The sequence below is a fragment of the Eurosta solidaginis genome, chromosome 3 (genome assembly GCF_040869045.1).
Source record: "Eurosta solidaginis isolate ZX-2024a chromosome 3, ASM4086904v1, whole genome shotgun sequence".
Classification (NCBI taxonomy): domain Eukaryota; kingdom Metazoa; phylum Arthropoda; class Insecta; order Diptera; family Tephritidae; genus Eurosta; species Eurosta solidaginis.
The window spans coordinates 256,098,723-256,116,880 of record NC_090321.1 but is presented as its reverse complement, the minus strand read 5'-3'; the positions used below and the strand labels follow the sequence as shown (position 1 = coordinate 256,116,880).

Here is an 18,158-nt window from a genome sequence, read left to right as displayed (position 1 = left end):
TTTGCGTCAAAAAACCAATCCCATTACCATGTTTCATCTCTTTTTTCATATTTGGGTCAGAATTATGGCATTTTTTTCATTTTTCGTAATTTTCGATATCGGAAAAGTGGGCGTGGTTGTAGTCCGATTTCGTTATTTTAAATAGCGATCTGAGATGAGCGCCCAGGAACCTACATACCAAATTTCATCAAGATACCTCAAAATTTACTCAAGTTATCGTGTTTACAGACGGACGGACGGACGGACATGGCTAAATGAATTTCTTTTTTGACTCAGATCATTTTGATATATAGAAGTCTATATCTATCTCGATTAGTTTATGCCGTTACGGATTACCGTTATACGAACAAAGTTAATATACTCTGTGAGCTCTGCTCAGCTGAGTATAAAACTAAACAATGCACCCGACAACAAAAAAGTTAATGACTTTAATCGTAAATCAATATGTGAATGAAAAAAAAAAAAAAACTCGGAGCTGCAGGGAGCGCATTTTAAACGAATTAACGCAAAGAATATTTAGAAAAAATGTATAACATTAAACCAACATTTACGAAGCTAGTCAACTAATGACGTTATCAACTCAGTGGGGCTGTGATGAGTTATTGTGGAATAAAGAATTTATCTGTGCCGAATTGCAGAAGAAACACCAAAAAATGTTCTGTAACTCTTCCGGAAAGGTGTTGCCTATGAAGCCCATATTTGCCACATAAGTTTTGTCCTCTTATCTATCTCATTAAGCTTCCTAGTTCAAATCCATATTTTTAGGAAATGTAGCAAAGCGACTTTGCAGGCAACGGCAGAGTGCCCGCTGGCACTTTGGTTCTGCCACACATAGCTTCTAACTCACTTCTTTGACACCGTTTTGGCCAGTGCCAGCATTTTTAGAGAACGCATTGTTACTTAGCAGAATATCAGCGTTATTGTTGTTGTTGTAGCGATAAGGACACTTCCCGACGGCCTTGGTGTGTGTTAGCGATGTTGATAGTTCTTTGCCGGATGCAGATCCGGTACGTTGCGGTTACAAGCACCATAAAAGTACCTGCCCGACCATCTCGGGAACGATTTGGTATGACCACATGAATCCTTTTAGCCCATACCGCCCTCCCACTCCCAAGATCCATCAGGAGTTCGGTGTCACCAAAACCTCGGCTTTTAATGAAACAGGATTCGCCACGGGTACGTGAGGTTGACAATTGGGTTGAAGGAGTTATATATTGCGCTGGCAACCCCTTGAATCAATTAGGTATTTTAGTCGCCTGTTATGACAGGCATACCTTACGCGGGTATATTCTAAGCCCCCTAACCCGCTGGAGCGTCTCTCATGAGTCTGGCCTAGAAGTACCCGCAGCTTATTTCTTCTCTTTTTGAAAAGTTAATATTTTTTTTTAGCTCTTTCAAAACCCGCTTGATTACTCGGCAGCAGTCAGTAGAGTACCAGCATTTCTTTGCCTTTATTGAATGCTTGATGCAATTCATAACCCCGCCGTACATAAAACAATACTCATTGAATATTCCCATAATCCACAATTCAACAGTTCAACCACAAGTTTGTTGTCTTGGACACCGCACTACGCCGGCTTTTCAGTGTTCAATCACATTCCAAGTCGCTATGGGAAACATTTTTAATTTGATAACAAAGTTTTAAAGGTTTTATAGTTGCAAAGGTCTTTAGTAAAGCCTCCATCACTGCAGGCTCCCATTAGACGTTCACGTCAGAGCAGCAGCTGATATCAGAATGTAAATGGCAGCCGGAGTCTGTACAGCTCTCTAATTGGCACCGTTGAGTTAGTTAAGGGTTCTTCTTCTTTTTGTAGCGATAGGCAGATTGCCTAAAGGTTTTGTGAAGTTTTATCGATGTTGATAGTCATCCATTAAGGTACTTGCCCGATCTTATGGGGAATGGTTTGATTTGACCAGATCATCCAGCCAGAGCCTCGTCTACTAAAGAAACAGAATTCGCGACGGGCAGACGAGGTTGACAATTACGTTGGAGAAGCTATGAATTACGTTGGCCAACCCCATGAATCCCAACAAAAATTAATAAAGTGATGACTTTTTCTGTAGCGGGAACGTGGTGGTATACGAGTACGCCATCATCGAGGGGATAGATCAATATTCTCTAGTTAAGATTGTAAGTATTCTCATCGCCCATTTGTTAAGTTTGAGAAAAAAGCTAGTTCTACTTCTATACGAACAAAGTCATAGGAATCTTGAAACGTCGCAATCATCCCAGTGGGTCCTTACTTTTCGCTTTTTTTCTCATGAGATGATCGTGCAGATTTGTTAACTTCGTTTAAGTCCATTTCGGAGCGTTTCCTGTTATTCTCGTATATAATTTCATTGCTTTCCATATTGCTGCGCTCAGGCACCCAGAGATTCAGAAAAGTTGAATAGGTAGCCTATGCCAAGAAAGACTCACGCATCTTTTGTTCATTTATTTACAATTCTTTGTTCACCTTTGCCGCAAATTTGATTAAACAAATCTATGTGCACCGGCTCTACCGAACCTGGACTCCATATCTTACTTGGCAATTTTCTTGACTACCCACAATCTAAACGATCTTAAAGGAAAATGAGATGAAGTATCAGATTGCGTGGGCTTGCTGATTATAGAGGACGGACTGAGATAAAAATTGACCTGGTTCAAAAACTTTTTATTTTGAATAAAGGCCAGCATAATATACAAAACTGTTTTCTGTTTTGGAACACTATATATAGCAATACCAGGGCAGTTATAGCCATTCTGGATAAGCCCATGACCGGCATCTTTTAATTTAGTTAACTTTTTGAAATCATAGCGTCATTCAACTTAAGATGAAGTTTTGAGTTTCTCGCTATTTAGCAGTGGTTTTTAAAGAATTATATATCGCAGTTCCTGTTGAATAGAAAGATATTGGTCTTAGCAGGGTTCACTTAGAGGCTGCTTTCAGGTGACCAGCGCTACGCGTAACTTAAGATAGTCTGATGTAGCTCGCCTAAAGTTTGAAGATGTTTTCCGTCTGCCAATAATTACGTCATCGACCAAGCGATGAATCGACAACCAGTGCTTTTGAAAATTGGAAGTAACCAATCGCCAACCATCAGGTTCCAGCTGTGCTTCCTATCGGGACATACGTTGTCTGGATCCAAATGAGCCTCTTTCGGTCTTAAGAGTATTGCTAAGACGCCCCATAAAATGATTTTTTTGTGCCGTGGTCATGCGTTAGTGTCGTCTTCACTGACTGCGTATCCAGTAGAGCCTTCTACATGACGCTGCTAGAAGAAACTCTTCAGCCGTCGGTCGTCTTCGTATTGCTTGGAGCAGTTGGGCTTTCCTAGGTTATCGTATATAGTCTGTAGGTCTTGGGGTGTGTTTCTATGTTGCATCAAAAGTTCTCCAAAAAGGCAATTTAACTCCCTTAGTGAAGATTTGTAAGCTTGCTAAGATCCAATCAGTGGTGTTTGATTAAAAAACCTAATTCTGTTTTTTCTGTGGGAAGAACTATTAAAAATTTGACCACGGTGTTGTTCGTTTTACTTAAATCCAGCAAACAAAAAAAAATTGTTATAAAAAAGCATAGCAGGCTAAATTTGTTCATCGCAGGGTTAAGAATATCAATCATACGCCGTGTATGATTGCTTTAATGGAAGAATGGTAATTCATGGCGTGTGACCGCAGGACATGTGCGAGAATTAAGCAGATTGACGACTACTGTTATGTGACAAGTAAGTAATTGTTGCTGCTATTGACAACACCAACGCTTATAATATAAAAGAGAATATGAAGTGGAAAATAATTTTCCTAGAATATGTCATACATAAATGTACAAATAGATGTACAAATGTATAAGAGCGTATATTAGACTGGGTCGCAAAAAAAGTTGAAACAGAGCTGCCTTAAATGCTGATCTAATTTTGAGGGTTTAGGAATAAGGTTATTTTATTTATTCTCATTACCATCGAATTTGTTTTTTAATTTTTCCTTGGTTATTTTCTTTACGTGCTTTTGAGCTCTGAAGTACTTTGGTTTGGATTTGCTTGTTTAACAAGCTGTAGCCCCTTAAATCGTGCTTCTTGTTCCACATAAGGTTAAAAATCGACTATTTAAAAATGATTGCAAAGCTGAAAAGCACATTATAGAGCTTCTCAAAACCCAATAAAAGACATTTCCACTTTAAAACTGGAATTTATGCTAACCAAGTTGCAATTATAAAACAATTTCTACGGTGTTTATGTAGGACAAACTATTTTACCTGATATCCTCACAAAATAGGTGTCAAATTTTGGAGCGGTCTTCTGCAACTTTTTTTCATTACTTGTCAGGAGAGACCCAGTCTTGTATACATATACATATGTATATACAACAACATATTTACTGCAACGAGTATGCCTTAGTCCGTAAAATTTGTCTTAGCCATTGCGACACTATGGCAACTTTGACCAACACATCAAGCAACGTGGGTGGTTAATTAAGTACCGTTATAAAAGAACGCAATTTAATTGGTAATTATTTTATTCAAATGAGGATTAGGATCTGTCGTTTACTTTTTGTGTTAGTTATATAAATATTCGAAAAGATTTAACTTACTTAGGGAGGGGTGCTATCACCTCTGCTGTGGACGCTGGTCATCAACCAACTGCTCAGGCAATTCTATGAGGGACCCGTAAAACTTACGGCTTACGCAGATGACATTGAATTGATGAATTGTCATAAGAGGAAAGTGCCTTCCAACGATTAGTTCTTTGATGGATCGGGCGCTTCGGGATATTCATACCTGGGCATCTAATGTCGGGTTGAAAGTCAATGCGGAGAAGACGGATATGGTCTTGTTTACAAAGAGTACAAGATCCCAAATTGGACCAGGCCTAGGTTAGGAGGGGTGACCTTACAGGAGAAACCTTGCACAAAATATCTAGGAATCATCCTAGACAGTAAGCTATCATGGAAGCTCAACGTGGAGGAGAGGGCCAAGAAGGCCTCAACGGAACTCTATGCATGTAAAAGAATGCTGGGGTGTACGTGGGGCCTATCGTCCTCTCTTTCTCATTAGGTTTTTACAGGGATTGTAAGCCCTATTATATACTATGGAGTTCTTGTTTGATGGAAAGCCACACAAAAAACAACATACCTCAAAAAATTAGAGGGGGTATGCAGACTATCGATGCTTAGCATTATGGGAGCCCTGAAAACAACCCCGACGGCTGCTCTGTATGCCATTCTGTACATTTCATCTGTAGACCTGGTAGCAAAGAACAAAGCATTAACGACCGCAACAAGGCTCGGTGCTTCGGGGCAGCTTGAGCGCCGACCATATGGCCATAGTAGCATAGCGTCATCAATCACAAGACGAACAGATTACCTGATTCCCTATCTGCGCTTCGAGGGAGATCTTAAGGCCACAATAGAGGTGATCGGTTGGCGCAAAGGGTGCTCAAATGGCGGACGAGGCGATACATGTGTACACCGATGGTTCCAAAGTAGTGGAAGGAGTAGGGTCTGCGGTATATTGCGCTGATGCGGAAATAAGCAGATCCTACAGGCTGCCGGATTACTGTAGCGTTTTCCAAGCGGAAATATTAGCCGTAACCAAAGCAGTGGAAACCCTGGAAGAGAATAGCTTAAGCTGCAACCGTGTTAACTTTTATATTGACAGTCAAGCAGCAATTAAAGCAATAATCTCGCATAGCACAGCATCTAAATGCGTGTTAGAGTGTAAGCAGTCTCTGTAGAGAATCGGTACAGGGAGAAGCATACATCTATATTGGGTCCCAGGGCATATGGGAATAGATGGGAATGAAAAAGCGGAAGAACTAGCTAAAAAGGGCGCATCCCTTGAAGCTTGCTCCGTAGACGTCCCAATTAGATTGGGCGAGATTAAGCGAAGGCGAGAGGTGCACATGATTGACCAAGCGGGAAAGGCGTGGGTTCAAGCGCGGGGCTGTAAATTGTCGAAGATTATGTGTAGGTCTTACAACCTTAGGCTAACACAGTTGCTTCTATCATTAAAAAGAGAGGACTGTAGACTCATGACGGGTATTCTGACTGGACACTGCCCTCTGGCGTCACATGCCTTTAAATTAGGCTTGGTCAGTGATAGCAGATGTAGGAAGTGCGGGTTGGAGGAGGAAACGATCGAGCATGCTCGTGCCCTGCATTTGCTAGGCTAAGACTCCAGCTATTAGGAGTGATACAGCTGTCAGATCTAGAAGCAGCAAGTGGCTTAAGTCCTAGGAAGCGTCTAGTATTTGCCAAGAGGACGGAGTTATTTTATAACATAGGTCCTGGTTTTTGATAGGGTTTTTCAGCTTGGTCGTTAAAACAAACTTCTGGTAACAGTACGGACTCAATCAGTCTATGTGAGGTCCTCATGGACCGTCCAGTTCAACCTAACCTAACATAGGTTATATCGTAGTGTACAGTGCACACTGATCGGTTGGTGGCCAAAAATACTTCCAGTAGAGATATGAACGTGAAACTTTAGTCACGGCTTTACAAATATGTGAGAATTATTTTTTCATAATATTGGTGCGGGTGATACCTTCATACCGACCCACAACCAGCCACTTTCACCGCATGCATACAAAAAGTAAGTAGATGTGGGGGGGGGGGGGGGGGGGGGGGAAGTGGTAAGATGTGTCTATCGCAAATACAGTGTTTAATTGGATTAAATAAAGAAATTAAAGTTATTAAAAGATCTTGCATACATAACAATAACAAAACAACAAACACACACAAAAGTTTACATTTGCATATCGTCGACTGGATAAAATAATGTCGTATGTTACGTGTGAGCACATATAACATACGACAATAATTTATCAGGGTGACGCTATCAGAAAACTGTCGCAAAACATAGTTAGTGGCAGAAAGTGACAGCTGATATTAACAATTAAGATTCTTAAATCTTTGACTAATAATAAGATATAAGTCCCCACGTGAGGATCGGTGCGGAACCCAACAAACCATTTAGATGAAATTTAAATATTTGTGCATATAAACACTGAAATTTTAAATAACAAAAAAAACACAAGAAGCTAAAGACTCTAAAATTATTTCAAAATGAAGTAAATACCTTGACTTCAGTATTCTTAATTATTTATTTCAAAACAACGATGTTTTATGTATTTTTAAATAGCTTAAACTTGCACTTTATTTTTAACTTGCTCACACTGCAAAAACCAACTAATAACATAACCTAACTTTTAAAGCTATTTTTAAAGAGTAAAGTTCGAATACTACAAAAACAAATATACCTTTTAAAAGGCTGATCTAATAAGAGATACTAACGATACATTTGGTGACAAACTTTTCACTTTTCACTTTGATTTTTTTATTTTTGGCCTATGAAACCGACCACTGTGCAGTGTCCCGTATAGTACCCAGCGAGAGCTCGTAGATCTTCTCTGCTTAGATTATAAAAAATTTGACCTATCTTTGCCATGGGCATTCAATCCTGTGTTGGCTCAACTGCTTTGTTTTCCAGTTACTTATGGTTTCCCTAGTGTGTGTTTTTTGTGGGCCCACTGAACGGAGCTGGACCATAGAATACTGATATATCGCCCTCCTGGGCTATGTAATCTGCCTGTACATTATCTTCAACTCCCTTATGATGACCGGAAACCTGTCCTAAAACCTGGTTCTTTACTCCCTGATCATTCAGGACCACAATGCATTTATCCTCGAGGATGAGCCGCTTCGTAGACATTATCTACCGCAAACTTCTATTGCATGTATTTCTGACTGAAAAATAGTAGGGTAGCATCCCGTTGGTTTCCTTCAATAAGTAGGCGTTGCCACTCCCCTTTTGTACATTTTTTTTGTGTCCGCTCTACACAGGGAACCAATGTACCAAATTTAAAGAGACTATCTCAATTTACTACTCCTTAATACATAAAAGGGGGTCGTGGATATATTCCGCTTACGCCCCTTTTTAGTAAGAACATTAATCGTAGCGAGAAAAAGCTTTGTGTCAAATTTCATTCCATTACTTTTATTGAAATGCAAGTTATTGCAAAAATGAAGAGATGACACCTAAAATAGAAGGCTGACGGAAGATAACATTGATGGTTGCAATATTCTAACTTATTTTTTTTATATCGGGCAACGCATAAGGGCTTAACTTCAAACACATTCAAGGAGCCCGGGTTATAACCGGATACCCACCACCCGGGTACCTCATTAGCCGGGTAAAATCCAAAGTTCTGCTTAACAATGCCCAACAGAGCAAATATCATCTGTTTTATTTTTCTCTCGCTCCACTACAAACAGCATTCCGTTTGGAGTTTTTATACTGCTATTTGCTCCACTATAAAACACGACGCAGCTCGTAGCCTAGCATAAGAAATGCTATCACTTCTTTATACTACGGCTGTGCTCTCTCTGTTCTGTTCATGTTCAGAGCGGGAGCAGTAGCAGTACATATTTTTACGTTACTACTATTGCTCTGAGGTAACAAATGCAAACACTGGTAATAAAGTCAAACAGAAATGTCTTAAATGACATTAAAGTTAAATTAAGATCACCACTCCCGGGAGAAAAGGCTTTGAAGAGATTTACAAGGTATAATCGAAACAGCTGTCGCCTTGTCCGTCCTGACGTCACGTTGTTTAAATTTTTCCCAAATTATTAAATAAATTATAAAATTAAAAATTGCTTGAAATAAATGTTTTCATACATTTAAAGCGATACGGGCAATCCCCGGCAAACTCATATAAGTAGACAACATTTGGTTAATTCGTTGTAGTTCTATAAATAGAACAAAAACAACAACACAATACCAAGTTTCTCCGAAAACCGCCTTACAAACATGCATAACTTTAATACATAACTACATACGAATTATGTGATGTGTGAAAGATAATATACATATGCGAAAGAAGGCAATTGGGAAAAACTTTACAACAACTAAGGCATGACGTAGCTGAATGCGTTTATAACCATTTCAACTATCGTAGGAGTGCGGGTTCGACTCTCACTCCCGGGAGAAAAGGCGTTGAAGAGATTTACAAGGTATAATCGGAACAGCTGTCGCCTTGTCCGTCCTGATGTCACGTTGTTAAAATTTTTCTCAAATTATTAAATAAATTAAGATCAATTGAAGTGGTTATAACATCAATTCACATTTTTACCATGAATCTTATGTCACCCCACCGCAAGAAAAGCAATGAATAACTAAAATTCACTGAAATTCAATTTCTCACCCGCATGAGCATGGAATCACTCAGTGAATGTGATTAGACATCATTATTTTCCCATTATGCAGTCAAACAATTTTACGAAGCCAAAGGAAGTAAATAAATAATAAAGTTTTCTAGTTGTTATTAGTGAAGGCAAAAAATCCCTATCACGATGACAAAATTAATCGATATTTAAACACTGAGCCCCTTGCCATTAGTCGGTCATTTTGTTTTGGTTACTGATTTTTATTGTTGTTATTATTACAAGGTCATTGTTAAAGAGGTGTTTGTTGTTAGTTTATTTTGCCTATATCTTTATTTTACCTTACACAAAGGAATGCGGTTGTTGTACGTGGATGTGTGTGTGTAATATATTTGTTATTATAGTCTTACATATGTACCCATTTACACTATTTTTATTATTTTCACGTTCCTTGTGCCCTGGTGCTATGCTATATACATTTGTTATACCCAGCTGTACTATTACACAAGATATCATAACTTTGATTTAATAACGGTTGGTTGTACAGTAGGGCGGGTCGATTTAAAAATCGCTCATTGCTCTGTGAAAATCGTATTCTAGGGATGGAAATAAGAAACTTTGCCGAAGGAACCATACTTCTAAAACGAATTCCAATCCCCCCAATTTGGGTCGAACTTTTGGGTAGGGGCATATTTTGAAAAATCCCACTTTGACCCATTTAGAGTGCTCCAATCGAGTCCAAATGTATGACCGAACCCCACTAACTTTGGAGGCCCGACCCACCGATGCCAGTGGCACATCCCCTGGAACCCCCCTGGGGGTTCACCATACAAACATTTAAAAAAATCGCCAGTTTTGCACTTTATATGAGAAAATCAGCGAAATGCCTATGTTTTTTCTTTTTGGAGTTTATTTTTCTCTTTAGAAATTTATTTAGTCAGAACATATGTAAATGAAAAAATGAATTTAACTTGGTAGTAGAACAGAAATTAAAAAAAATTATTAGAAATTAGGAAGGTAAAAGAACCTCATCTTGTTATTTTGAGAGAACCCAATTCTGAAGTGATTGGTTACGTAAGACTGGAACATGAAACCGCTGAATACAAAACAACCAAATTAAATGGTTTTTTCAACGATAAAAATATATCACTGGATGCATTAATTGGAATATGCACTGACGGTGAGCCAACAAACACTGGCCCACACGGTGGAATTATACGACGATTAGAATTACTGTTAAAAAGACCATTGCATTGGTTCGTTTGCCTTCTACACTTCAACGAACTTCCATTTCGGCATTTGTTTGAAGCTTTGGATAAATCAACCAGCACTGGACCAAGATCGGCAACCGGAAAACTGAGCCGTCAAATCGAAACTTGTGAAACTCTTCCGGTAAGTTATTGCTATCACTCATTTATTATAATTGTCAACCATTTTTAATTATTTTATTATTATATATTTTCATGTGGTGGACGGCTTCCAGGAAATTGTGTTGCAAAATATGCCCCCTGCTCCAGAAAAAATTGAATTTTCCACCGATTCGAAGTACTTATACGACATGGCCCATGCAATTTCTAGCGGCGTGATTCCGGTGGATCTGGCTATCAAACCAGGGAATATTGTACATTCTCGGTGGCTCACCAAGGCCGCTAGATTATTGCGATTATATGTGACAACGGAAAATCCAGATGCAAATTTAAGAATTCTGGTGGAATTTATAATTAAATGTTATGTGCCAATGTACTTCAATATCAAGTATTACAGCGCTGTCGTGTACGGCAGTGCATTATTTTCAAGTTCATTGGTTGGTCACGATTTCTAGAACCTCATTTAGGCAAAATTGTCAATCAAGTAATTAAAGATAATACATATTATGCGCATTCGGAAAATATCTTGTTATCAATGTTGTTTGATGATAGCAAAGAAAAGCGCGACTGTGCCATCAAGAAAATTCTACGCTATCGAACCGATGTTGACGAGCCAATGGAACTTAGAGTTTATAAAAAACCAGATATAAACTTTAATTGCACAAGTTATACGGAAATGATCAATTTGAATGATATAAATATCGTATTTGAACCACCATTCACGCGAAGCATTCCGTACGATACATTGAAAGAATATTTAAATCAAGATGATCCACCGTTTAATGATCCAAAAATTGCATCACACATACAAGGAACGGAACGACATGTTCAATTGCTAGCTAGCGTTTCCAAACGGGTTATACCGGAAAATGTAGAGGCTGTTATGGCGACGACATTAGAGAGCCGTGCGAAATTGCCCAGACTTGAAAGTAAAAAAGACTTCAAACAATAATTTTTTTTAGTTTTTTTTTCTATAACTCACTTAAATTAATTTTTTCATTTACATATGTTCGGACTAAATAAATTTCTTAAGAGAAAAAATAGATATTATTATAAATAAATAATAAATATTATTATAAATAAATAAATAAAAATAAAGAAAAAACATAGCCATTTAGCTGATTTTTTCATGTAAAGTGCAAAACCGGCGATTTTTTGAAATGTTTCTATGGTGAACCCCCAGGGGGGTTCCAGGGGGTGTGCCACTGGCATCGGTGGGTCGGGCCTCCAAAGTTAGTGGGGTTCGGTCATACATTTGGACTCGATTGGAGCACTCTAAATGGGTCAAAGTGGGATTTTTCAAAATTTGCCCCTACCCAAAATTTTACCCAAATAGGGGGACACCAGAATTCGTTTTAGAGGTATGATTCCTTCGGCAAAGTTTCTTATTTTGATCCCTTGAATACGATTTTCACAGAGCAATGAGGGATTTTTAAATCGACCCGCCCTAATGAAGACGCTCCCGCCAAGAAAGTAATCGACATCGCAGTTTAGAAGCAGTGGAAGGGAGAGATCTCTACTGAACTGGCAGATGCACCCTTGGTGCTCCCAATTGGCGTCAGTTATTGCGAAACAGGGATAGCTGGCGTGACTTGTTACGAATAAATTTTGTGCAGCGAGCGAGAGCAAATCGATCACTGTACATTCATTATAAACCTCTGATCTTTAGCAGTGATTATAAAAATAAGTTCTATTTTTGTATGACATATGAAATTTCAAATAATATTTTCTAGCATTCCTTTCATTATGCATAAGACAGCTTGTGATTTGAATATTAAATTTTTGTTGAAATATAAATTTGATTTTTATTTTTTTCTTTACAGCAAACATTCCTCAGTTCCTCAGATACGGATGATGAACCTATAAAACAACTGCCAAAGGAAATTCTTTTACGTATTTTCTCCTATTTGGATGTGGTGTCTTTATGCAGATGTGCACAAGTGAGTTTTTTAAAAAATGTTTTTTTATATTTATTTATAATTAAAATTTATTTGTGTATAAAGATGAAAGTGAAACATAAATATACGTAATTTAAAATTTTCTGCAAAGAATTGAAATTTGCGTGTCAGACCATGGTATAAGAATGAAAGTAGCTGCATTGTCAGTTATCGGTCGCTATATTACTTAGCTATTGGACAATTGACTGATCTCAACTAAAGAAAATCTTTCACTTATATTTAAGAATTCATGAGCTTAACACCGGCTTATAATAATTGAATTTCAATTATTATGTTTTCTAAGAGAAACTGAAAAGAAAGAAACATTTACTGGCATTTTGCGATGGACCCATTTCGAAAACCGCCAACGTAATCATCATCAGGCAATTTTACAAAGCTTCTCATTCGCAATACAACGAAGAAGAACTTTAAAAAAACAAATCTACATGGCACACAAATCAATATAGAGAAAAAATGTCTCAATTGTGTTATTAGTGTAGAAATGAGAGAAAAACTGAATTAAGCATGAAAACAAATACCAGCAGAATGGCCTAGTGGTTAAAGGCTACTGCAGTTTCACCATGTGATTCACGGTTCGAATCCCGTTGAAACCTTTGATAACATTACAAAATTGCCTGATGATGATTACGTTGGCGGTTTTCGAAATGGGTCCATCGCAATATGCCAGTAAGTGTTTCTTTCTTTTCAATTTCTCTTAGAAAAACATAATAATTGAAATTCAATTATTATAAGCCGGTGTTAAGCTCATGAATTCTTAAATATAAGTATAAACTGAACACACCATTAAACAAACATACACAAAATCTTTAATATTTTTTAATTGGTTTGAAAATTTACTGCATTTTTGTATGTGTTTAAAAACTCTTGAATTCGCCGGCAAAAATATAAAAGACATTTATTGATTAGTGATTCAGATTCGATTCGAGCAAAAACAATTGTTAATTTATTGATTAGATGCCAGATTGTATGCGCTAAGTGGATTATAATCATCGCTAAGTTGCCAAGTTTACGCCAAGTCAAGTCAAGGCTATGCTAAGTACCAGTAATGGGCCCTTTACTCTCCATCATCAGTCGTTAGCGAGACAGAAACGAAAAAACACTGCGCACGGCTGTCGCAAAAATGTTAAGGTTCCAAGTGAGAAATATTACGATGGTCACGACGACCTTTTCATAGGTAGCTTATCTTCCAAACATGTTTAGCTTTGGGTTTTTACCTTTTTGGGTATGTTGTACTAAATAACTTTTCACTACAATGTGACTTTTCAAAATTATTTTAACAAAAGTTGAAACAATTTCATTCTGGACTCTTTTTTTTATGAGCCGAAAAAAAAATTTACTTCAGCACTGCAAAAAACTACTATAGAATTTTTAAAAACTTAGCGTTATAGTAAAAATATTGACATGAATGTATCACTCAGCTACATAAGCATATTTTAAACATTTTGTATTTTCCGGTTGCGGCAAATGTATTAGTTTCGGAAATATGATTTTTGAAGCGAGAGATCGCCACTATTTTTGCGATATTTGAGGGACTTGAGAATATTTCAAACTATTTCTGAATCAAAAATGAAGTTTTGCAAAGTTTTTGCTATAAATGTGTCTTCTGCATGTTGTAATTGTCACTTCAATTTCCTACTGGGATGCTCATGCTCTCGATCTCACTAATCCACTTACATTTAAATTTTTGCCGACCACTGCTTTAAAAATACTCCGCAATGTCGCTTTGACTCGGTAATTTCGGAGGTTTCACTTTAAATTCAAAGCAGTGCCTCAAGGCGGTTTTCTGTTTTCATACTGTAACCTTCAGCTCTAACATCATGAAACCGCTAATAAAACGGCTAGTCAATTAAAGATTCCGTCAAATGTCGTTGAAGCAAATATCTCTCCGAATTCGGCCTGAAATCAACGGCTTTGGCACAACTTTATCCAGAAATAGTGACTTCGCTGAGCATCCGCGGTTTCGATAAAATCAACTCCTCCCTCACAGTACTTGGTAAGAATGAAGGAACGACTCACGCAGCCTATTACGGGTACAACTGCCAAGCTTCATGTCTGCCAACATCCCGTAGACATAAATGGCTACCTTCTGATATTACCCCGAAGTTAAGTATAAGGGCTTCGTCAAAGGGGTGTCTTACTAGCGCAAAACTCTGTATCGCGATGTGACAGGAAAAACGATTTCTAAGCTGTCAAATTATATACTTTTTTTCAAATGCGAAAGACATTTGTTTTTCTTCACAATTTAGAGTAATGGGTCTAGAACTGAACTTTAAACATCTAAATGGCATTAAGTTTCTACTAACGTCTTTTGAATGTGTTATAAGTATACTTAGGGCCTCATTCTCTATTGCGAAACGAACGTTCGTTTCGTCACAGAGACGAAGCGTTCGCCTCTTTGCATTATGTTAAACGATCAAGCCACAAGACGAAAACAGGTGAGTCTTACGTGACGATAATGTAAAGATTTAAAATTATCTATAAAGAATCGTTCGCAAAACAGAATAAATGTGTCATATACCAAAAAGAACACAAATTGGTCACCGTTTGTCTACGAACATACATACATACATATGCAAATATTTCTATAAAATACTTATGCATTTACTTAGTGGTTGCAGTGAGAAAGCCAACCTCCTAGACCACCAATTCCTGCCAAGGTTGGCTATTAGGCTTTGCTTGCTTCGTTTGGGGATACGCCTAGGAATTAATGGCACCAAAATATTAGCGATAAATGGTTGAGTTAGTAGTTAAAAGAGAGTGTGTGCCATACTATAAATGTGACCCGGCCTATTAAAAGGTGGCTTATGACTCAAAAAAAAATTGTCCCCTTTTTTTCTGGTTTCGATAGTTTTTGAGACGCTCTTTCACGGGTGAAAACTAGAAAGTCCTAACTTACTTAGAAGTGTTCTGGAAATGATATTTTCATCCACTTCCATTTGACCTTCAGCTTGAAACAATGCTTGTAGTTCGTCCTTGTAATTGATACCAACATCATCGAAAGAATCATCATCATTCTGTTCGTTTTCACACAAATATGTTTGAAAAACCTCGCTAAATTCTTCTTCGACAGTCATTATTCACAAGCGACACACGTCCTACTCGTTCAGCATTGCTTTTAAATCTGAGCACTCACACGATTTTTTTTCGGTCAGAAACTGCTTTGTGCTTTGCATTGAAAAAAAAAAACATCGCTATTTATATACACACACGAACTTATCTCATTTATGCTCTTTTGCCTTTTGGGCATGACTGTTCATAATGCAAACGAAAAACTACTAAGAAACTGAAGAAATGCATTGTTTATCTTTAACAGCTGTTTCTCGCAATTTCTTTTTTGAGTCATAAGCCACCTTTTCATAGGCCGGGTCACAAATCTTCTCACACAAAACAGCTGATTAAAGATCACGATCGGATCGCGTTGCACCAACCTTCACGATCCTTGTAAAGCGGAGCTCGTTCAGAAACCTTCCTTTTAAAATTCTCATTAACATCTTTCATTTTATACCCATATCGTACAAACAAATTCCAGAGTCAGCCCTGGTCCACCTTTATGGTGATATCCTTAAGTGGCGTCCACCTATAGAACTATAGCCCACTCCCTCATATAATACTCTTTAATACCTCTCATTTGATACACATGTCATACAAACACATTCCAGGGTTACCTTCGGTTCATTTTCCTACATGGTTAGTTTCCCTTATGTTGTCATCATAGCTCTCAACTGAGTATGTAATGTTCAGTTACACCCGAACTTAACCTTCCTTACTTGTTTATCATTATTATTGTTATGATATATTTTTTCTTAAATTTTAAATTAGAATAGAAGGAAGAAAAAATGTTAGACAACTGTCAAAGCTCGTTGTATAGATCCATTTCGGGAACTGCTAAATTCCTTCATCGGCAACGACAACAAAAATTGTTAAAATATACAACTTTTAAAAACTTAACTGACAACACGTTATTTGACAAGTGCTCTCGCCTTCCCTTTGAGATATGGTAAGAAACGTGAGAAAACGATAGAGAACATCATTGCTAAACGAAATCGTCAAGAGAACAGAATGAACAGATAACCTTAAATTAAAAAAAAATAGAAATCAAAAACTTTTTTCTTTCCGCCTATTCTTTTTAAAGCTATTGCATAGATTTTATCGCGGGCTTGGCGACTAAATCAAAGGAAACCGTAACGGATATTTGTCAAAAAAGGTTCGAAAAAGGTTCGGTGTTAGCAACAGGCCAAATACATAAAATTGGATCTCTATCATAAAGTTAAAGTTAAAGTTAAAGTTGAAGTTAAAGTTAACGTTAAAGTTAAAGTGAATGTTAAAGTTAAAGAGAAAGTTAAAGTTAAAGTTAAAAATAAAGCTAAAGTTAAAGTTAAAGTCAATATTAACTCATTTATTCAATAAAAGTAAAAAATTTGTTTTCTTATCGGTCACCACGCTTATAAAGTGTAACTTGAATTAATATCAAAGAAAACAAAATGTTGCATAAATATTATAATTGCATAAGTTGATAATATGCAATAGCTTTACCGCGGCAGTCCCCGAGTACCACGCGTCCTTTTTTTATCATTGACGTTCTCATTTTATTTATTTATTTATTTATTAAGTCTATGAACACAAGTTCTTACAGACTACTAACAATTTTAATACAATTAAAAAACAGACTACAATTAAGAAATACAAAAAGTTAACAAGTCAATGAAAAACTAGCACTTACAGACTAATATAAAAGTATTGATAACTAAAAAACACACTTTAATAAATTAATAGAAACATTCTTCGACAAAGAGAAATCAAGCTCGACAAAATATGAGATCTTATTAAATTCACTCATAGCGCAGGTAATTGGGGTATTTCTCGCATAATTCGTTCTACTATTAATGCCATAAAAAGGGTAAAAGCTTCTAAGTTCTCTTCTTGGAACATTAAAATAAATTTTCTCAATAAGAGCAGCACAATCTGTATCCCCATGGATGATGTAATATAAAAAGGTCAAAGAAAGAACAGAGCTTCTCGCTTCTAAAGGTTTAAGATTTAAAAGAAGTAAACGTGCATTATATGAGGGAAGAGGGCTACTAATTCTAAGTGATCGCACACAGTATTTAAGAAAAACTTTTTGAACTCGCTCAATCCTGTTAATTGCAAACTGTTGGAACGGTCGCCAAATGACGAGATGAGATCGTACAAATGAATTGTAGAGCAATTTAAGTGTATACGGGTCAGATAACTCTGAACTATTACGCCGTATAAAACCAAGCATTGCATACGATTTGGCTATGATAAAGTTTACATGGCTGTTGAAAGAAAATTTGGTATCATAAACCACATCAAGGTCCTTGATTTTATCAACAGTCTGCAGTGGATTGTGTTCAATGGTATATGAACTATTAAACTTAAAGCGCAATTTAGAGTAGGTTACGTGAAAGCATTTACTAATATTTTAAGAAAGGTGTGCACCAGGAATAGAGACTATTAATTTCACACTGAAGTTCGAACATATCACGCGAATACTTTCTAATGGAGAAAACTTTAAGATCATCAGCGTACAAGAGAAACCCAGCCTACGAAAAACAAGCGCTGATGTCGTTGATGAACAGGACAAAGAGCAAGGGTCCAAGAATACTGCCTTGCGCAACGCTGGAAGTCGCAAGGTATGGATCGGATGATACACCAATAATACAGACACACCAC

General features: G+C 37.3%; 1 protein-coding gene across 1 annotated transcript in view; it reads left to right on the top strand.

Annotated features, from left to right (window-relative positions):
• The window catches only part of LOC137245406 (F-box/LRR-repeat protein 20), a 248,838-nt gene that overhangs the window by 103,105 nt on the left and 127,575 nt on the right, over window positions 1–18,158 (top strand). Inside the window, exon 5 of the mRNA XM_067776028.1 lies at window positions 12,330–12,446. Coding sequence (XP_067632129.1) covers window positions 12,330–12,446 — 117 coding nt within the window. The remainder of the gene's footprint in view (window positions 1–12,329; window positions 12,447–18,158) is intronic.